Source organism: Sander vitreus, chromosome 6, assembly GCF_031162955.1.
Source record: "Sander vitreus isolate 19-12246 chromosome 6, sanVit1, whole genome shotgun sequence".
NCBI lineage: Eukaryota > Metazoa > Chordata > Actinopteri > Perciformes > Percidae > Sander > Sander vitreus.
Window position 1 is genome coordinate 21,311,748 of NC_135860.1, and position 18,070 is coordinate 21,329,817.

Consider the following 18,070-nt stretch of genomic DNA (forward strand, 5'->3'; position numbering starts at 1 on the left):
AAGGGAGAAGAGGAGTTTTAAATGGAGATGGGGGGGCGGGGGGGGGGGGCTTTAATGATTATTATGAGGAAATGTAATTTTGCATATTTTATTACATGGAACATTTAGATCTCAGATTATGCTGTTACAAATAATACATTAAATAAATACAAAAAAGCACATGTGGACAACATGAGACAGAAAATCAGGGTGTATGCGATTTGTACAATTTACCACCTATATGTGCACGCCTCCTGCTGAGTTTTTATTTATTTACTATACAAAAAAAAAAACTACATAAAATCTTAAGTTAATGCTGGAACATCATTAAAGCTCATAGCAAGCGTTATCCTTCAGTTAAATCCCTATGGCCCTCCTCTCCACAGAGCTCGCCTTTGATCACTGTTTCTATAGACGTGTACACACACATACACACACACACACACACACACACACACACACACACAACAGATAAAGTGATCTAACTGTTAGATGATGATGAGTATAAAAACATCAGCCAGCTAATATTATTAATAAAAAAGCAGACCCTGGTGTTTAATATTATACTGACTTGTGAAAGACATGGTCCAGGCCAATTCCATTTATCTATACTTATTAAATCTTAGAAAAGTGTATTATTTGTGATTTATTGCATGCTCTCTATGACAAGAACAGTTTCTTTTGCTTGGAATAAAATGTATCTTCATTTGTAAAACCAGCAGCTAATATTGTGATGTCCAAGTTGCTCCATAGACCCAGGTGCTTAAGCCAGCTTCTATTTTACCTGTAACTTTCTACAACAGACAACCTAACACTGCAAAACATTACATTATAACTTTGATTTTCTTCAGTTTTCAAAAAATGAAATAATACCATGAGAATGGTATTATTTCATACTTTTAAATCGGTCAAAAGAAAAATGATTGTTAAGACTATATAAGTACAACAACATGAATTGCATTCTCTATCAAAATCTTTAAATAATGGCACTATTGTGTCACTTACCATTGTAAGAAAGATGCCAAACTCGGGGCTCATATCCACATTGTCTCCATCAGTGAAGACAAAGTTTTTGCGACGTTCCTTCTTGCAGGTGAGAACTATTGCAATCTGTTGGGCCGCAACCGACAAAACTGGGAGGTCAATGCGGTTGAACTCGTCAAAACAGCCCCACGAACCAGACTGAGCCAGACCTGGAATACAGACACATGCAACTGTATGGTCACTCTCTTGCTACTTAATGAAACGTACAACTCCATTCCAAACCCCTCAAGCTTTGCCCAGAACATTTACCTTTTTTCTATCCCTATTATTTTTCTGGTGCTGCTTAATTTGCAATAATATAGTAGCACTAATTTGCCTTGTGACTCTTACCTTTGAATATTCTTCCCAATCCTCTGAAGTCCATCTGGTCAGAACAGTTGAAGACCACAACATACTTTCCCAGACAGCGGCCCATGTCTTTGGTAGTCTCTGTCTTACCTAATAACAAAAGGCAGATCTGTCACATGAGGTGCAACAATTTTTAAAACAAATTCTCCAACCAAAACACCTACTAAAGGTATCTCTTTAGTCGATTGGTTCCCAACGTTTTATGGTTATTTTTTTAATACATTTTGCGCATTAGATATGCTTACCTTACAAATGTAGGAGTTAATGTTTCTGTCAATGTTTCTCAGAGTGTGGTCAGCCTCACAAAGAGATGCGCATGAACCCAAAAGCCATCACAGCACCTCAGATGTTTGGTACATGTGCATGTTCAATTATTTATGATAAATCTGAATATTATAATGAAATGGACACTTAATACAATACATTATTAACAGAAACAATGTACACAAATCTAAACTATTTTAATGTTGCTGTGGGACTCCAATCAAATGCCATATATGTAGATATTATGTTTACATAGTGGATTGATACAAATAACACAACACCTCAACAGGCCACAACTGGGCAAAATTAAATTATGCTTGTTAAGTACTATACCAAAAATAAATAACAAATATATACACTCTTTGTAGTGCAAATAACGTAAGTGGCCTGATGTTTATATTTGTGTGCTGGTGTGTGCGTCGAGCCGGCGTGTGTGTGCGTGTGTGTGTGTGTGTGTGTGTGTGTGTGTGTGTGTGTGTGTGTGTGGGGAGTAGGTGATAGAGCGAGGGAGAAGTGAGAGAGTGACGGCGATTAGCTTTTGAGCGAGTACCGACTTTAGAGTCATAAGAGAAACAGTGTCTCCCCTGTTCTTTCTGACCACAGTGGACAATCTGTAGCAGGAAAAGTTAACCCTCTCCTTGATTTCATAACGCCATACCTGTCTCTCTCTCATTGACTGTCTCGCTTGTGTTGTTCTTGTGTGTCCGACTATGCGTGCTTTCGAACACCCGCCCAACTCTACCTCTGATTGGCTTACAATGTAATTTTACTCAACCTCAGCCAATCATGCACTTGCGTCGTGCACTGCCCACTAACCAAGGAAGAACAGTAAAAAAAAGTATTTTAAGTTCCATTAAAGAGGGATAGAGGTGGGGTCACATTAGAGCATTTAGAAATGTACTTGAAAGTAATGCAATAGTTACCCTCTGAAGTAACTAGTTACTTTCATAATTTGTAACTGAATAACTAATTTAGTTACTTTTTGGAAGAAGTAACTAGTAACTGTAACTAATTACTTTTTAAAAGTAACTTGCCCAACACTGGTGATATCTGTTCCCTCCTGCCTAACCCCCAATTTCCACCGGTTGCGGAACGGCTCCGGAACGGCTGCGGAACGGCGGCGGAGTCATTAGGTTTCCATTAAAGTCAATGTGTGTATTTCCACTGACTGCAGAATGGCTGCATTCTGACTGCGTCCTAGCTCTGGCGATCCGCAGCCCTCCGGAGCAGATACGCAGAGCTTCTATTTTTGCCAGACGCCAGAGAGCTCCGCAGCAATTCAGCACAATTCAGATGTGCGGGACAGGAAGTCGAGCACAGAAACAAAATAAAAGATCCGGTTAATTTTCAAAATAAAATACACCGTGCTCACGGCGGATCATATTTCCCTGCACTACACCTTGGAAAAACAGCACAGAGTTGTTTCCCCTCTACTCCTCTAGATGGAAACAAACTGTTGTTGGTTTTGTGGTTCTATTCTATGTGAATTTGTGAGATCTTGTGGGTCCTTGTGACTACAGCTGTCAGTCATGTCAACACATCCAGTTGGGCGTCCTAGTGGGTATTGACGGACGGCGGAGCACGCAACCGACACGCAGCGGAGCCGGTCCGCAGACGTTCTGCATTCAGTGGAAATCCGGAGTTAGAAAGTTTTCTAATTGGATAAAATCGCTATTTCATAGTGAACAGAACCTTCAGTCACATTGTTCCCCAAGGTTATACATTTAGGCCTCAATCTTACCTGTTCCTGCAGGACCAGCAGGGGCTCCACCCATACTCATACCGAGAGCCTGGGCTAGGGTGATGTAGCACCTGAACAAACATAATAGACAGTTCAATGTCCACATAGGCATAAGGTTAAGACTTTGCTTCCTCACAAAGCAGTTTTCATTTACCCTCACATTCAATTAATCACACAATAAAACTAATATGATATGATTTTCCACAGGGAGGTTGGAGATCAGACACAGCTAGAGAATGCTGCCCATAAAGCTGGTGGGGATTCAGTGTCTTGCTCAAGGACACTTTAGCAGAAAGGATGACTGACACCAGAACCTGACCCAGGCCCTCTGGCTAAACACTGTTCTCCCTTTTCACTGCATAGCTGGCATAAAACTGCACTTGCAGCATAGTCTGTGTCCTTCAGAGAATGTAGAACAAATCAGACCACCTTTATTCATTGTGTCTTTCACATTCTCTGTCCTTCATCCTCTCTGTCAGTGTCACTGCATCCAGTTTGGAAGAGTAAAGAGGAGGAAGACAGTAAATGATTGAAAAGAAAGCAGCACAGCTCATACTAGCGAAGAAAAGGAATCAGATAGTGTTGCAGGGAAAGAAGGTAGTGAGAAAATCTAGGGTGTCTTGGTGCCTTCGGCCATAAGGCCAGCGTGCCACTTCTGTGGAGAGCTGCTGTTTGCTGGTAGGCCCGTCCCTGCTGCTGTCTCCTCTCATCTCTTTCTCCCCGTCTCTAATCTTTTTTTTCTCTCTGTCTCTTCTCATATTTGCCTCTCTGTCTCTGTTAGTCTGACACTGGCTGTTGGTGGGATTCTGCCTACCTCCCACTGTCTGATTCTCTTCCTCTCTCATGGTCAGTCATATCTTCTGTCAGTGACAGAGGTGATGACCATGGTGGAGAGTGCCTACTCCTCTCTAATTTATTCTCTTCCCAATTCCACTGCGCTCTCTCTCTCTCTTTCAGTCTCTCTTCTCCTCAAGTCCAGTCATTAGTCAGCCATGAACTGTGTTCATGGATGGCCCTCTACCTGTCAGTCAGTGGCGTAATGACAAGCCTTTCAGTACAGCCCAGGAATTCATTCTGGTAGACAAAGCCCACGTCTGTGATGTTGATGATCATCTTGTCTGAGTCCTCATTGAAGTAGAAACGACACTGCTTCAGCCACTCAAAGTCGTTGGGGCTTTTGACATGGAGCCGGCACTGGAGGGAGAAAGGGTAAGAGTATGGAGGAGGGACAAAGAGATGAGAATAGAAGAGGCATGGAGAGAGAAGAGAAGCAAGTTAAAGGATGGAGAGAGAAGATGGCAAGTGAAGAATACGAAATCGAAGGGCACCATTCAGGAGGTGATGTGAGGTGAGAGACAAAAGCAGGAAGAAAGAAGGAAAGGAGGGGTGGAAGGGCAGTATGGCATTAAGTGACAGGAAGGTTACATTAAAAAGGTGGAAAGAAAGGGAGAAGAAGTTAAGGGGAGGATGAAAGAGGTGAGAGATTATGAGATGAAAGGAAGGTAAAGGAGAGGGGAGAAGGATGGCAGGAAAGAATTACGCCAAGGAGAAGGGTATAATGAGTATATGGAGTACAGAGAAATGAGGCGGTAGCATAAGGAGGGTGATGAGTCAAGGGATGAAATACAAAGAGATAAAAGGCATACGGAGAGAAAAGAGGATGGGATAGAAGATTGTCAACAGTTATGAGTTATAGGAGGGAAGTTAGGTGAAGAAGACAGTAAAAAGATGTTTGGAAACAATGGCCAGGACAAGGGAAAAATGTGTGGGAGAGAGAGAAGACGGGAGGAGAATAAATTGATACAGGTACGAGGGGATTAAAAAAAAAACACATTCAAATAAAGTTACTACACACGTGTTATATTCAGCTTGTAGACAAGCAAGGCAAGGCTTATGCCTTGAGGGGAGACTTCCTTTCTCTAGGTCTAAAAAAGTATCACTTTGGCTGCCAATGAAGACGCTTTGAAGACTTTTGTCAGATAGAATTGACTCTTTGCAGTGGACACCATTTGGTATTCTGACACCCCAACCCTCGGGTAATCCGAATATCAAATGCAGTTTTACAAAAGAATAGCTATCATGAGCAGGGGATTCTAAATAGATTAACTTGAACAGAAATGTTAAAGGGCTTGTTTGTATGGTCCAATGACTTTAGTATAGTGTGCCATCAAACTAAAAGTTAAGGACTACTATATGTTCAACAAAATACTCACCAGGTCATCAAATATGTCCCTCTGGTGGACATGGATGGTAATGAGGGTCTCGTACTTGGTCCTCTCCACAGCCCTTAGGTCTCTTGTGGTCATGTCAATCAGTGTGTTGAGCAGATCCAGGAAGAGCTGGTTGGTTTTGGCCATGATGCGGCGATCATATCGAGCATTGGTCAGAGCCTCCTCAGAGTCCCTTGTCCATATCATCTGAATACCTAGCAAGCCCACCTAGATCAAGGACAAAGACATTTTATCAAAGACTTTTATTACTTCCCAGAATACAAAAGTAAAGCTGAGAACATCTCAGAAATCAAATAAAGTACTAAATACAAAAGATTGATGTTCATCACAGATATCTTATGCAGAAATGAATTTGCCAAATTCATAATTCTGCTATAGTTTATATAATGTCATGTATCCAACATGTTTTTTGCTCAGTACATATTCTTTGGCTGACAATCACAGAGAGCAATGGTAAGGCCCATGTTTTGAAATATGTGGATGAGTTCTTTGAATCCAGCTATGATCTACCTGAGCAGGAAAGGAGTTGAGGAAGTCGATGAGCTGGAAGCCAGAGTCCTGGATGGTCAGGGCAGCCTGTCGGATCACTAGGTGCAAAGACCTCTGAGATTCCTTAAGCAGAGCATTAAGCCAAACCTCTACATTCCCCTCTGCTGTGATAGGACGATCCAGCTCCACAGTCTCCCCTTCCCGTGAAGATACAGCCAGAATACGGTCATATATCTGAGAAAGATGACATGTTTTATTGATTAGAATCACATATTTGTTGTTAGCACCTTCTCTAAGAGGCTCCGACAGCTTCGATGTTGCACGGACCGCTACAGGAAATCCTTCCTGCCACAGGCAATCAAACTATTTAACACTTCTTCACTGAGTGACAGATAAAACTAATTCGATAAAATAGACATCACAACTGCATTAATTGCAACTTGCACAATAAGTTTGTTTACCAACAGCTTTATTAATACTATTTAAACAGTTGTACAGTTTTTATTCCCAACTTATAGATATTTTAAACAATTTGTTATTACTTATATTCTATCCTATTATTACTTCATGTATATTCTGTATGTGTGATGTGTGTCTGATATTTTTGCTGCTACAACACCAGAATTTCCCATTTTTTGGGCTCAATAACAATCTATCTATCTATCTATGTCCTGTATTGTATGTTATCCTGTTTGTTGCAATAATTTTTTTCCCCCATACTTTTCAGCTGTGCAAAAAATCTCATGTCAGAAGGTTTAAAAGATCCACTTGGTTTTAGACACTGACCTATTAGAAGGCCAGGTGTGTAAAGAAACAATAAAAACACTCTAAGAGGCTGCATGAAAAAGGTACCTTGTCATGGAATCGGACACATTTGATATTGTCGAAGACGTTGAGAAGGTGAGCCTGTATGGTGTGGGAGTCAGAGGCCTGGCCCAGGATTTCCAGCAGGGCAGGGTCAGAGACAAAGAAAAAACGAGGAAACAGCAGACGCTTCTTCTCCAAATAGCTGTATGACAGCATGATAAAAAATAAAATAAAAATGTTACCTGCAATAGTCTCAAAGCACATTGTGTTTGAAAACACAAAAAAACAGAAACATTTACAATGGTTGGCAGCAAAAAACTGAAAATAAATATTTTCGTATTGTAACAGTAACAAAGTGCAGTGCTCTCTCCTCACTTTGAATGTTTTGAACTAGTCACATCTCAAAACTTCATATAGTTTTAAGGTGTAAGTTGATTAAGATATTAGTCCTTTGTACCCACCCTGTAAGTGACTTCTGGCAGATCTCCAGCTGTTCGAGGAGGTGAGGAAGCAGCTGTCCCATAGTCTCATCTCCAACACATGACTGTACTACATTGGGCATCTCGTGGGCTCGCATCATGATCTTCACCCATGATTTGTCGATGTTAGAGAAACGCTTTGCTTCCTAAAAAGGTTCAGTCAAATATTCATTGGAGGGGTTGTATTTTTTTTTGTTGCAAAAAAACACACAAATATACAGTATGTGTCAAATATAACTTATTCACTGTGACCTAATTTACCTTAGGCAGCTGTTTAGCAATGTCTCCACCCACAAACACAGCCTCCAGGTAGATCCAGAGGTTCTGAACGGTCATCCAGTTTTCTATAATATCAGTGGTGTTGGAAAGATTCTGAACCCACTTCTGAATCTGGGCTTTAAATGGGGTGTTGTACCTGAGAAATAAGTTACATGCATATAAGCCTTACATTATACCAAGCACACACAGTGAAAATCAACATGAACATACCTGTTGCTCATTAGAGACCCCAATATCATCAGGCTGTCCTCCATGCTGGTAATGATCTCTGATGTGCTGTCTCCTCTCAGTAGCAGTTCTCCACGGGTTTTAAAGTTGGCAAACGTAAAAATCTTGTTGTCCCACTCAGCGATCACCTGCTTCAGCTTCTGCTCAATATCCCGCTCTTTTACCGCACTGATACAGATATCCTGTATAATAACACCCCAAATGTGTTTTAACAGTAGCAATACAAATGCTATCGGCAAAATAAATATAAATATATAAACATTGTTCAGTATCCCAGCAAGGCTACTTGAGGATTAGATTTTTTTGATGGGGATTAAACGTAGGTGATGAGTATAACAAAATTCAATCAGCAAGGGAATTAAGGAATTATTATAAGTATTAGTATAAGTATTTTATACATTTTATTAACATAATCATCATTAACATCAACTATCATTATCAATATTGATAATATCACTAAACATCATTTTTTCCATTACATCCTCACCATTATTGTCAACAACATTTTGAAGCTCGAAATACTTTGACTAAATAAACAAAAAATACAAAACGAGCTCTCCATAAAGATGTCTTCTAGAATTTTAAGCGAAACAACATTGTTAGTATTGACAGCTGATTTAATGGAATGTATGAAAATGATGCTAGGGCTTAAAAGTATCTATTGGGTGCCATGATTAATGCTAAATGCATTGTGAGAATGATATTAAGGCATATTGCAACTCTTTTAAACTGTATATTAATCTCATGCATTACATTACATTACATTGCAACAAATACAACTGAAAAGAACATTGAGGACAATGCCTAAAATAATATTTTTTTTTGCATTAGTCACTATATGCTATAAAAAAATAAACTTTTTAAATTTTGCTCAGCCTGCATAGGTAGGCTACCATTCATTCTTACCTCAATCTCCTCTTTATACTTGAGCAGAGGAGCCTCCATAATGTTGCGTAGCTTGAATGTATCACTTTCCACCTCAAAGGCATGCCCAGTCACCTTAGCACAAACCAGACAGATTTGTTGGTCAAAGTATGGAAACAAGTGTCTATTCATTCCAAATGTCAAACAGCTATTATTATTATTGACATTATAGTTATTACATAAGTTTAACAGTAGGTGTTGATGATGACTGGTAACTGCAGTGGTATGTTGGTGGCCTTGTTTCACTGACCTCAGTAATTCTTTTCCAGTGGCGACTCATCATAGCCTTGTTAGTCATGAGTTCCAGCAGGGGGCAGCACTCACTGAATTCATCAATTGTTTTCTTCAGGTCCATGAAAGCCTGCCACTCCTTTAGAGCACGAGGCAGCTTGCGACACCTGGTAGTTAAAGTACGCAATCATCAACAAACTCAAGGCTAATACTCTTTCAAACTAAAGATTAATTCTGCACCAAACACAGTCTAAAAGCTGTATGTGCGTCCTTTTGAGAAACACATGCGCCAGCACAGTTGCACAGTGTACCCAGCCCAAAGTAACATTTCTAAAACTGATAAACAGCTTTTCTGCCAGAGGAAGGAGTTGTCCTGTTTTCTTCATCTGTAACGTCAGCATATACTTCACTTGTGACTGCTAACTGCTTACAACTTTAACCAATTACACACTGGAGAACACAAATGGAGACATATTAAAAAAAAAGATTTCATCTCGACAAAATGCCTTTAACTTGTATTTTCTGAACCTCTTTCCCCTTCAATTTCCCTTTGACACATGCACAATAAATGAACCTTTGTAGAGAACAGAGTGCAAAGATATAGTGGATGGAAATAGTGAAATTGAAATCGTTTGGAGCATTTACTGTATGCAGATCTTCATAAAAAAAACATTTTATCAGATAATTCCAGGGAAATTACTTTGTATCAGGCCAGGAAGGAGGGGGAGGACAGACTAATAGAAATCGTTTCATTTTCCTTCTTTTCCTTGGTTATGATGTTATTTTTCTTCATATGGTAGTCTTTGAATTTGGTGGTCACTTAGCTGGCCTCATTGCTATGTGCGAAAGCCACTTTTTCAGTTTAATCAGTAAAACACCTTATCAACTGAGTTCTATTTAGTCTGGTTTTGCTCGTTCCAGTTCAGTAGATGATGCATGATATTTGTGTCTCACTGTCCCTTTTACTTCCAGTTTAGCTCAGGTCAGCACAACTTGGGTAAAACATTTCTATTTCGTATAGGCTTCGCCCTCTAAGAGCTGTTGCTATTGGGTTTATTCCTCGCGCATGCGCAGTCGTGAAGATTTCTTTCGTGCCCTTGTGCCCTGCACTGGCCTCTCTTACGTCCGCAGTTACTGTATATTACAGCTGCGAGAACAGAGATCTGCTCCCTATTTTTCTTCAGCGTCAAGCAGTTTGAAGACTTCGAAGAACAGCGGTGTCCGCCTGTGTACCGATTGACAGACCGGCTCCATCCTGCCGCCAGATCTCCACTTGAGCTGCGAGGCGTGCCTCGGCCCCGTTTGCCCGGCTGGCACTACGCTGGCCGCCAGCAGTTCAGCGCCCGCTTACCAACGGAGGAACTGAAGCGGCAGACGATGGCAGTCGTGCGGTCAGGTAAGGTAAGGATACCACCAGCGGCGACACCCAGACATCCCAGAAGGAGATCTCTTTGGCAGGCAAGCGTTTGCTGACTTGGATCCCCCCAGAGATGGTTCTCTAGCCCGCACCGGCTCTCCCTCCTCCCCGTTGGGAGAACTCCTGTGCTTCTCCTTCCTAGGAGTTCAATAGACAACCGGTTGCCATTCAGCTACTCTCTGGCCCATTGTATGCCCTCCAAATGTATCAAGGCGGTTTTTCAGCCATTACGCAGATGGGGATCAGGGTTCTGTTAAACGACCTAATCTTTATGACACCCTCCCAGGAGAGAGCTGCACTCAACACAGTGGAGGCTGTGCAGCATCTACAAACCTTGAATTTGCCATAAACTGGCAAAAGGGTTCACCGATCCCTTCACAGGCGGTAGTTTATCTGGTATGGACATAAACTCTGCCACTATGAAAACCAGGCTGGATGCAATAAACTCTCCGCTGTCACACATTGCGCCTCAGGGTGGTTTCAGCGCTGTCAGTGATGCATCTGCTGGTGTTGATGCCCACGAGTCACATAGTGGCCACTCTAGGACGTGAGTAAACACACGCATGTTGCACATGAGGAAAAATTCAGAGATGGTTCGGCCACCTGCGCCTTGACCCAACACGGCACAAGAGGCGCATGCTGACCATATCTTCCTCTCTACAGTCAAACCTGGCTTAGTGGAAACCCCCCGTGCTCTATCGTCAGGGGTTCCCCTTGGGAGGGTGACGTCACACGTAACAGACACAGACGCATCTCCCGTTGGATGGCAGGGCAAGTCCAAGTCCCAGGTTGTGGGAGGGAGATGGGGAAATCCTCCATCTCTCCACATTGCCTGGAGCTTGCCACGGTGCTAAAGTGCTGAAACACTTTGCTCTGAGTCTGTCAGGTAGACGTGTCGATAAGAACAGACAACATGACAGCGGCGGTTTCACTCATCCTGCTGCTGTGGTCACACAGACACCTGCTCTTAATCAGAGCGGCATACACTCCAAGGTTACTAAACCGCACGGCAGACCTGATGTCATGGGGATCCCTCTCACAACAAGCGGAAATTAAATCCCACTCTCGTTCAGATGCTGTGGAACAGGTTGGGAGGGCGAAAGTGGATCTGTTCGCCTCATGAGAGAATGCACAGTGTGCACTGTGGTTCTCTATAAAGGCATGAAACTGGTCTTTTTCGTCGTGCCACAAGGACTGTGGAGAGAGATGGGGTTTTCTGCATCCCTTAGTGAAGCAGTGATTGAAGGGGATCAGGCAACAGAAACCTGTTGTGCGTTCTCTAGCACCTTAATGGGATTTAATCCCAGTGCTCTGCGCCCAGGGGTTCCCCTTTTGAGCCTCTGGCACAAATCTCTCTCAGAATGTTGTTCCTGACAACAGCGCTCCTCATAGCCTTGACGTCGGCTAGGAGAGTGAGTGACTTGTGCGCGCTGTTGGTCTCACCGTCCTGCTTTTCTATTAGAGAGGACGGGAGCGCAGCTACTTTACACCTAGTCACCAAATCCTTCATTCATGCCGAAAGTCAAAACTAACTATTTTCGGCTGAAAATAACAGAGAAGAGGATAAAAAAATGAAGAAGAGGAGCTAGTGTATGCTATCTGCTTGTGGATTTTGGTGTCACAGGTGGCATTGACGACATCAGCTTCGCCCTTAACCCAACAGCAACAGCTCTTAGAGGGCGAAGCCTATACAAAATAGAACGTTAGTTACGTATTGTAACTCCAGATTCTATGAGTATAGACATAGATCCAGGCCACCTGCTTCACTAACATTGGCTGAAGAAAAATGCTGATGTTGGGAGCAGATCTCTGGTCTCGAAGCTGTAATATACAATAACTGCGGACATAAGAGAGGCCTGTGTATGGCACAAGGGCGTGGAAGAAATCTTCACGACTGCGCATGCACAAGGGATAAACCCAATAACAGCTCTTAGAGGGTTATGCCTATACTCATAGAATCAGGAGTTACAATACGTAACTATCGTTAAATACTGATCAGTTTAATTTACTTAAAGCAACCCTGTGGTGCTTTCTTGTAAACAAACAAAAGTTATTTTTACATTTAGTGTTACGCACTAAAACACACTGTGTGTATCCTTGAGATCTAACAAACAAGTCTAGTGCATTTTCTTCCTCATAAAGACTTTTTTTTTTTTTTTTTTTATTCCAGCATTGTTTACATCCATGTTAACTAGCTTGCAGTCTTCTTCTCCCCTGTCTTTGCTTTTGCTATGCAGCATATCTTGGTGTGTTACCACCACCTGTTGACCAGTTATTTGGTTGTTAGTGGGACACAATTGGTAGTGTTTCGCGTCACCAGTGTGTGCACATATGCACAAGATAAACAAAACAGGGACCCACTAACAGAAAAACCAGCTCCACACCTACTAGGGGTTTAAAACCGACTGGGAAACTTTAAATGTAGTATGTAGATTAATATTTAAAAAAAAAAAACACACTGTCTAACCTCGTCTGAAAGTCCAGTAGCTCATTATTGATCTTTTCAATGTGGATGTCAGCCCAGAGGATATCATAGTAACCATTGACTGTTTCGATGACATTGTTGTAAAGGCCATACAACTTCTGCAGTAGAGCCAGCTGCTTCCTTATCTCCAACAGCTGGGGATGCTGGGTAACAGGAAGTCCAAACAGCTCCTCTCCACCTGTATAAGTGATGTACTTCCTGAATAGATTGTCAAATCGATTCTAAAGAAAAAAGGAATGGCAACAAAATATCCCAAATCAGTACAGTACAGTACCTTAGGACTAAATTTACCTAATTTAGCCGTCATGTTTTTCAGCCATTTTACATTTGCAGTAAAATACTGTATATGTGATTCCCCATGTATACATTTTAGATACATGCCCAGCTCAAATCGTCAGTAACAAACCTGGAACATGATGAGTCTATCACTGGCATCCTGAGGAGCTAGCCCCACCACCATGGGGCCATCCTGAAGCAGAGAGGAAAAGGTACTGTAAGTCTATGGGTACATCCCAATTCTTTAATCTTAAATCTATCAATGATTTCCTCATGCATCTTAGTCCTTTTCACTGAAGAAGCGAGGAGAGATGCAAGGAAAAAGGTGTGAGGAGAGAGGAATCAAGGAAACACGTTTGTAGGAAAATTAAATTAATTATTATATTAATAATCCAATGACAATGTTATATTAATTTTCCGATGACAATGGCACCGCTGGATTAGCTGTCAGTCAGCTTTAACAGCTCTGTAGCGATTTCTAAAGGTTTGTATTTGCAAATATAAACACTGTCTAATAATTATAATACTAATAAAAATAATATTAATCACAAAGTTACTACCATCAGTGCAGCAGTGCTGTTTTTCCTGTCTCTCTCTCTTTGTTTCCCTTACAATAAACTGTTTAAATACATGAAAGTTTTGTTTAATTAATGTGCAGATGTTTGTTATACTGTGTACTGATCAGTTGAACCACAGTGTGTATGTAGACTTTGCAGCTCAGACACTACATGCATTAACATTTCTACTGGCAGCAACGTTTAAATTTGTTATTTAATAATCCAGATTGGGATTGCATACTGTAGTTTTATAAACTGTATTAATTGTGTTAGCCCACCTTTAATGTAAATTAAATCCTTGATCCTTGAAGGGAAGTTAGCATTATACAGGCTTTGGGGTTGAGGGCTGTCTGAGCTTTTGTCTGTACAGACGTGCATTTGCATCTTGCATTTTTTGTCTCTTTTTCCTTTTACCTTGTCATAATCCTGGTAAAAGTGTTGACAGTCTTCCAGGAAGGTCTCCACATTGCTGACCAGCTCTCCTCTGAAGTTGGGCTGCAGGGCAACGAGCTCATTCTGTATCTCTGTGCTCCGGGACAGCAGCTTCTCCCATGTGTAACGCAGCGTATCCACCTTATCGGCCTCCTCTTTTGCCACTGACAGTTCATATTTATGAAGCATGGCGTAAGACTCCTGTGAGGATGAAAAAATATGCTAAGTCTTTCACCTGACATCTACAAATATTGACAAATATATACATATAACTTTGTCAAATGAATCAAACATTGACATAAAACATGTAAGAGTTTCAATTCCTGCACTTCCTCTGCACTGTCATTGAGCTTTTGATACAGAACTCAACCTAAATGCTTTCATAAACATGCAAATGCTTTCTGTTCATGTATACAATTTGCTATTGAAAGCCATTCACTATATATACTTCTGAAACACTCAAACACTGCTGAAATGCTCACATGTACACTACTGAAAACATCTAGTCCTACTCCAACTGTGTGCATTTGTGTGTCTGGAAAGGGGGTCAGCAACTACCATGCTGTATGAAAGACCTAATACTGTGTTTACCTCTATGGGACCAACTTGAAAATCAATAGATATTTGGTGCTCTCTGATCTCCTTGAGTGCTGCCATGGCGATGCGAATGTCATCCAGGTCTTTGATCTGCCTATTCAGTTTCTTTCCTGCTTCATCAACAAAATCAAAGATCTGCTCCATGTCTGAGCGATATTTCTTGTTACAGTACAGTCCGTAGTCCACCATCCAGTTCTTGGTTTCAGCAGTGAGGGACATCTTCAGGTCCGCTGGTACAAAGAAATACATGTGAGCATGCAGAGATCAGTGATGAATTGGCTAAAGGTCAATTTTATATTTCATGTTTGTATAAAGTTCTTTTCAGACGCCTTATCCATAATGAAGACATTTTCAAAGTGCTGTTAGTAACAATGGACAGCTAGTTACAATTCCAGCAAAATATTGCAACTTAATCTAACCTGTGAATAGAGCCAAAGCCCCTACAGTGATGTACACTGGTTCAGAGTTTATTTCCAGCTCCAGATCTCGATAGAAAATAATTTGGCTCTCAAACTCTGATAGCAAGGGACTGCCCTGGATGAATCTTTAAAAAAACAAAAAAACAAATAGCGTGGACATAAAGCTGTTTTCACTGGCAGTTACTTGATGCATAGTAAATTAAACTGTTAGTTCTCAGTTGTAGAGTCAGATATGAATATCAGTCAGACATTGTGTTTATCATACTTTCGCATGGTGTCTTCACGGTCCTTTCTCCAGATGTGATGGTAACGGCTAAAACGGTCGAGAGCAGTCATCACTTCCTGTACAATAATATAAAACAGGAGTTATGTAAGAAATGATAGCGGTTCCCTTTGTCCGTTTACAGTGGACACACTGTTATTGTTGAAGCAGACAGGGTATAATACATATTAAAAATATATCAAAGATATTTAAAAAACCAACAGACGGACAGTACAGTTTAGATTCTGATGTATGCATCTTTAATTTGTTTCTCCTTGTTCTGTACATGTTGGGCCAATTATATGCATACCTTTTTGGTGGAGCTGATGGAGGTGCTGAGAACAGACACTAGTTTGAGTATCTCCTTGTTCTCAGACACACTCTTGTAGTAGTTTCTAGCTTGGAATGGGATAGCCTGGATTACAGATGCTGAAATATCTGAGGTGCTGCCCTCTGCAAAAGTAAAGAGTTTGGAGGACAGTTGTTGTGAATGTACAGGGGGGTATGGATCGAACCATTTTTAAAGAGTAGGTGATACATATATTATACATCAATAAAGGATTGTTCAGAGTTGGAACAAGTGTTGATTAGGAGGTTGAGTCTTGAGCTACAGGTTTGGACACTGGCGAATGATTCCTCAAACATAAAATGTTGCCTTAAATATCATGTTACCTAAACCATAACCACTTTACATTTTGGGGTTTTCATTGAAGTGTTTCCTGGAAAAGTTTTTATATGAACTATACAGAACCTATTCATATCCAACTTTTTAATTCAAATAAGCAAATCAATCACCCTGCAACTTTGTCATCCATTATAATATTTCACATCTTTACCTCCATGATAGCAGGGGTGCAATGTGACTGAAAGGGCTGCTCTACTCAAATTACATTTTAAAATGTTTGTTTAAATGTCTTCCTTCCAAAGCCACTGACATATTCATGTCATTTCCATCAACACGTCTCTATCTGATCCTAGTCAGTTGAGGCTTTGCTCTGCTGAGCTGTAAAATAAGGACATTTGATTATCAAGTGACAGTGGTGCAGTAGCTAATAATCAACGTTCTGGTCTGCATGTTGGAAACAATATGGATAAATCTCTCTAAAGTAAGTGTTGAGTTGTTGAACTGCTGAGGATAAGTAAGGTAAGGTCTCATGTCCTCTCATACCAGCCAGGCTTCTGTATGTTGTTGCTCCATCCTCTGATTCACTCTCAGAACTGTCCCGTTTCAGAGCCGCCATCCGTCTTTCATTCATTTTTCTCTGCAAAGGGGAAACGGACGTAAGGGAAGACTTCAGGGCTTGTGTGGTAGACTAGAGAGCAATAGGGTTCTTCAGATGTATAAATCCATTACTTTTCACAAATTATTGGTTGGTTCAACCCACCTTGGAGATCCTTTCTTTGCTCCACTGGCTGACTCCTTTGCTGACACTGACCACACACTCTACAGCCCGGTTTAGAGCCTGTTGGACCTCCTCCAGAGCTGGAACCATGGTGATGTTAGGGATGGAGAGGGTCACATTGACTCTAAAGATTGCCTGCTGACCGCTGCTTTTGCCACGACTTGGTGAGTCACTCTCAGCTACACGGGGAGAGAAGAGAAGCTCTGATACGGTGTGGTAATGTCCAAAGATGGACATTTTATGAACTTGGTGGACAGAACGGGCAACAATCAACCTCTCAAATCAGAACTCATGGTACCTAATACTTGCTTCCAACGGGAGATGGATAATTGTTTTTTTTGATACTTTTGTGCCTTCCAAAAATGCTTTTACTGTACATCACTTGACAAGTCATGATCATTGGTGATCTTAGACCCTTTAAAATTATAATAATAAAAACCTTGATGTCCTGAGTCTCGTTCTATCTAATCTGTCAGAGGGAGAGCAGGAGTGCGGTTGTGAAGTTTAACGTTGGCAGTCCCCAGAGAAGAAGTTGGCAATTTCATGGCGCAGATTAGAACCCAAATTGAACCGTAAACAACAAAAATTGCTGAATGTTAGAACATTGTGTCAATTGGTCGTTATTACTGTGAATTATAGTGTCAGGTTTAGTCAAAAAACGTTACTGTACTCGTGTCACATTCTCATTAGGGGCTGAGCCCCCCTAAAGGTCTGATCCTAGAATCGCCCCTGGTCATGATTAAATAAAAACAAAAATGTAGCTTTTACATAAAAAATATTTTAGAAATATTTATATTAAGATACGGCCAAATACTGAGAGCAGCTAAATGGTTACAGTACACAAGACCCACCCAAGAAATTCATGAGCGAGGAGGCGTGGATACGCTTGCGTAGCATCTCCAGGGTGTTGCGTGTCAATCTGAGCAAAGCATCCACGTGGCGATGGTTAAAGTACGAGAGCAGCTCCTGGGCTTCCTCCTCCATCACTTCCATCAGGTCCCTCTTCTTCTTCCTCCTCACCAAGGGAGAGGAAGGGCCAACGCTGGCAGGAGGGAGCAAGGTGTTTCTCGAGAAGAGACGGCCCTCTGAGCGGCCATCATCTTCACCTGAGATGCAAGAAGTGCCACATTTATGGTGAACATCAACCCCTTTAGCTACAGCTCTAACATAGCAAACAG

General features: G+C 41.3%; 1 protein-coding gene across 4 annotated transcripts in view; it reads right to left on the bottom strand.

The window, feature by feature from the left end:
- The window catches only part of dnah5 (dynein, axonemal, heavy chain 5), a 109,119-nt gene that overhangs the window by 67,850 nt on the left and 23,199 nt on the right, over positions 1-18,070 (bottom strand). For 2 of the 4 annotated variants that reach the window (XM_078251910.1, XM_078251909.1), the window contains 22 exons: positions 17,744-17,998; positions 16,875-17,071; positions 16,658-16,751; positions 15,800-15,942; positions 15,493-15,569; positions 15,228-15,352; positions 14,803-15,038; positions 14,194-14,412; positions 13,353-13,415; positions 12,929-13,167; positions 9,064-9,211; positions 8,796-8,888; positions 7,872-8,071; positions 7,644-7,797; positions 7,365-7,528; positions 6,949-7,105; positions 6,118-6,330; positions 5,590-5,814; positions 4,398-4,570; positions 3,377-3,447; positions 1,354-1,461; positions 985-1,172 (listed from right to left, as the gene is read on the bottom strand). In XM_078251910.1, coding sequence (XP_078108036.1) covers positions 985-1,172; positions 1,354-1,461; positions 3,377-3,447; positions 4,398-4,570; positions 5,590-5,814; positions 6,118-6,330; positions 6,949-7,105; positions 7,365-7,528; positions 7,644-7,797; positions 7,872-8,071; positions 8,796-8,888; positions 9,064-9,211; positions 12,929-13,167; positions 13,353-13,415; positions 14,194-14,412; positions 14,803-15,038; positions 15,228-15,352; positions 15,493-15,569; positions 15,800-15,942; positions 16,658-16,751; positions 16,875-17,071; positions 17,744-17,998 — 3,542 coding nt within the window. Of the gene's footprint in view, positions 1-984; positions 1,173-1,353; positions 1,462-3,376; positions 3,448-4,397; positions 4,571-5,589; positions 5,815-6,117; positions 6,331-6,948; positions 7,106-7,364; positions 7,529-7,643; positions 7,798-7,871; positions 8,072-8,795; positions 8,889-9,063; positions 9,212-12,928; positions 13,168-13,352; positions 13,416-14,193; positions 14,413-14,802; positions 15,039-15,227; positions 15,353-15,492; positions 15,570-15,799; positions 15,943-16,657; positions 16,752-16,874; positions 17,072-17,739; positions 17,999-18,070 lie in introns of all 4 variants that reach the window. The other 2 variants (XM_078251912.1, XM_078251911.1) reach the window with 2 other exon arrangements.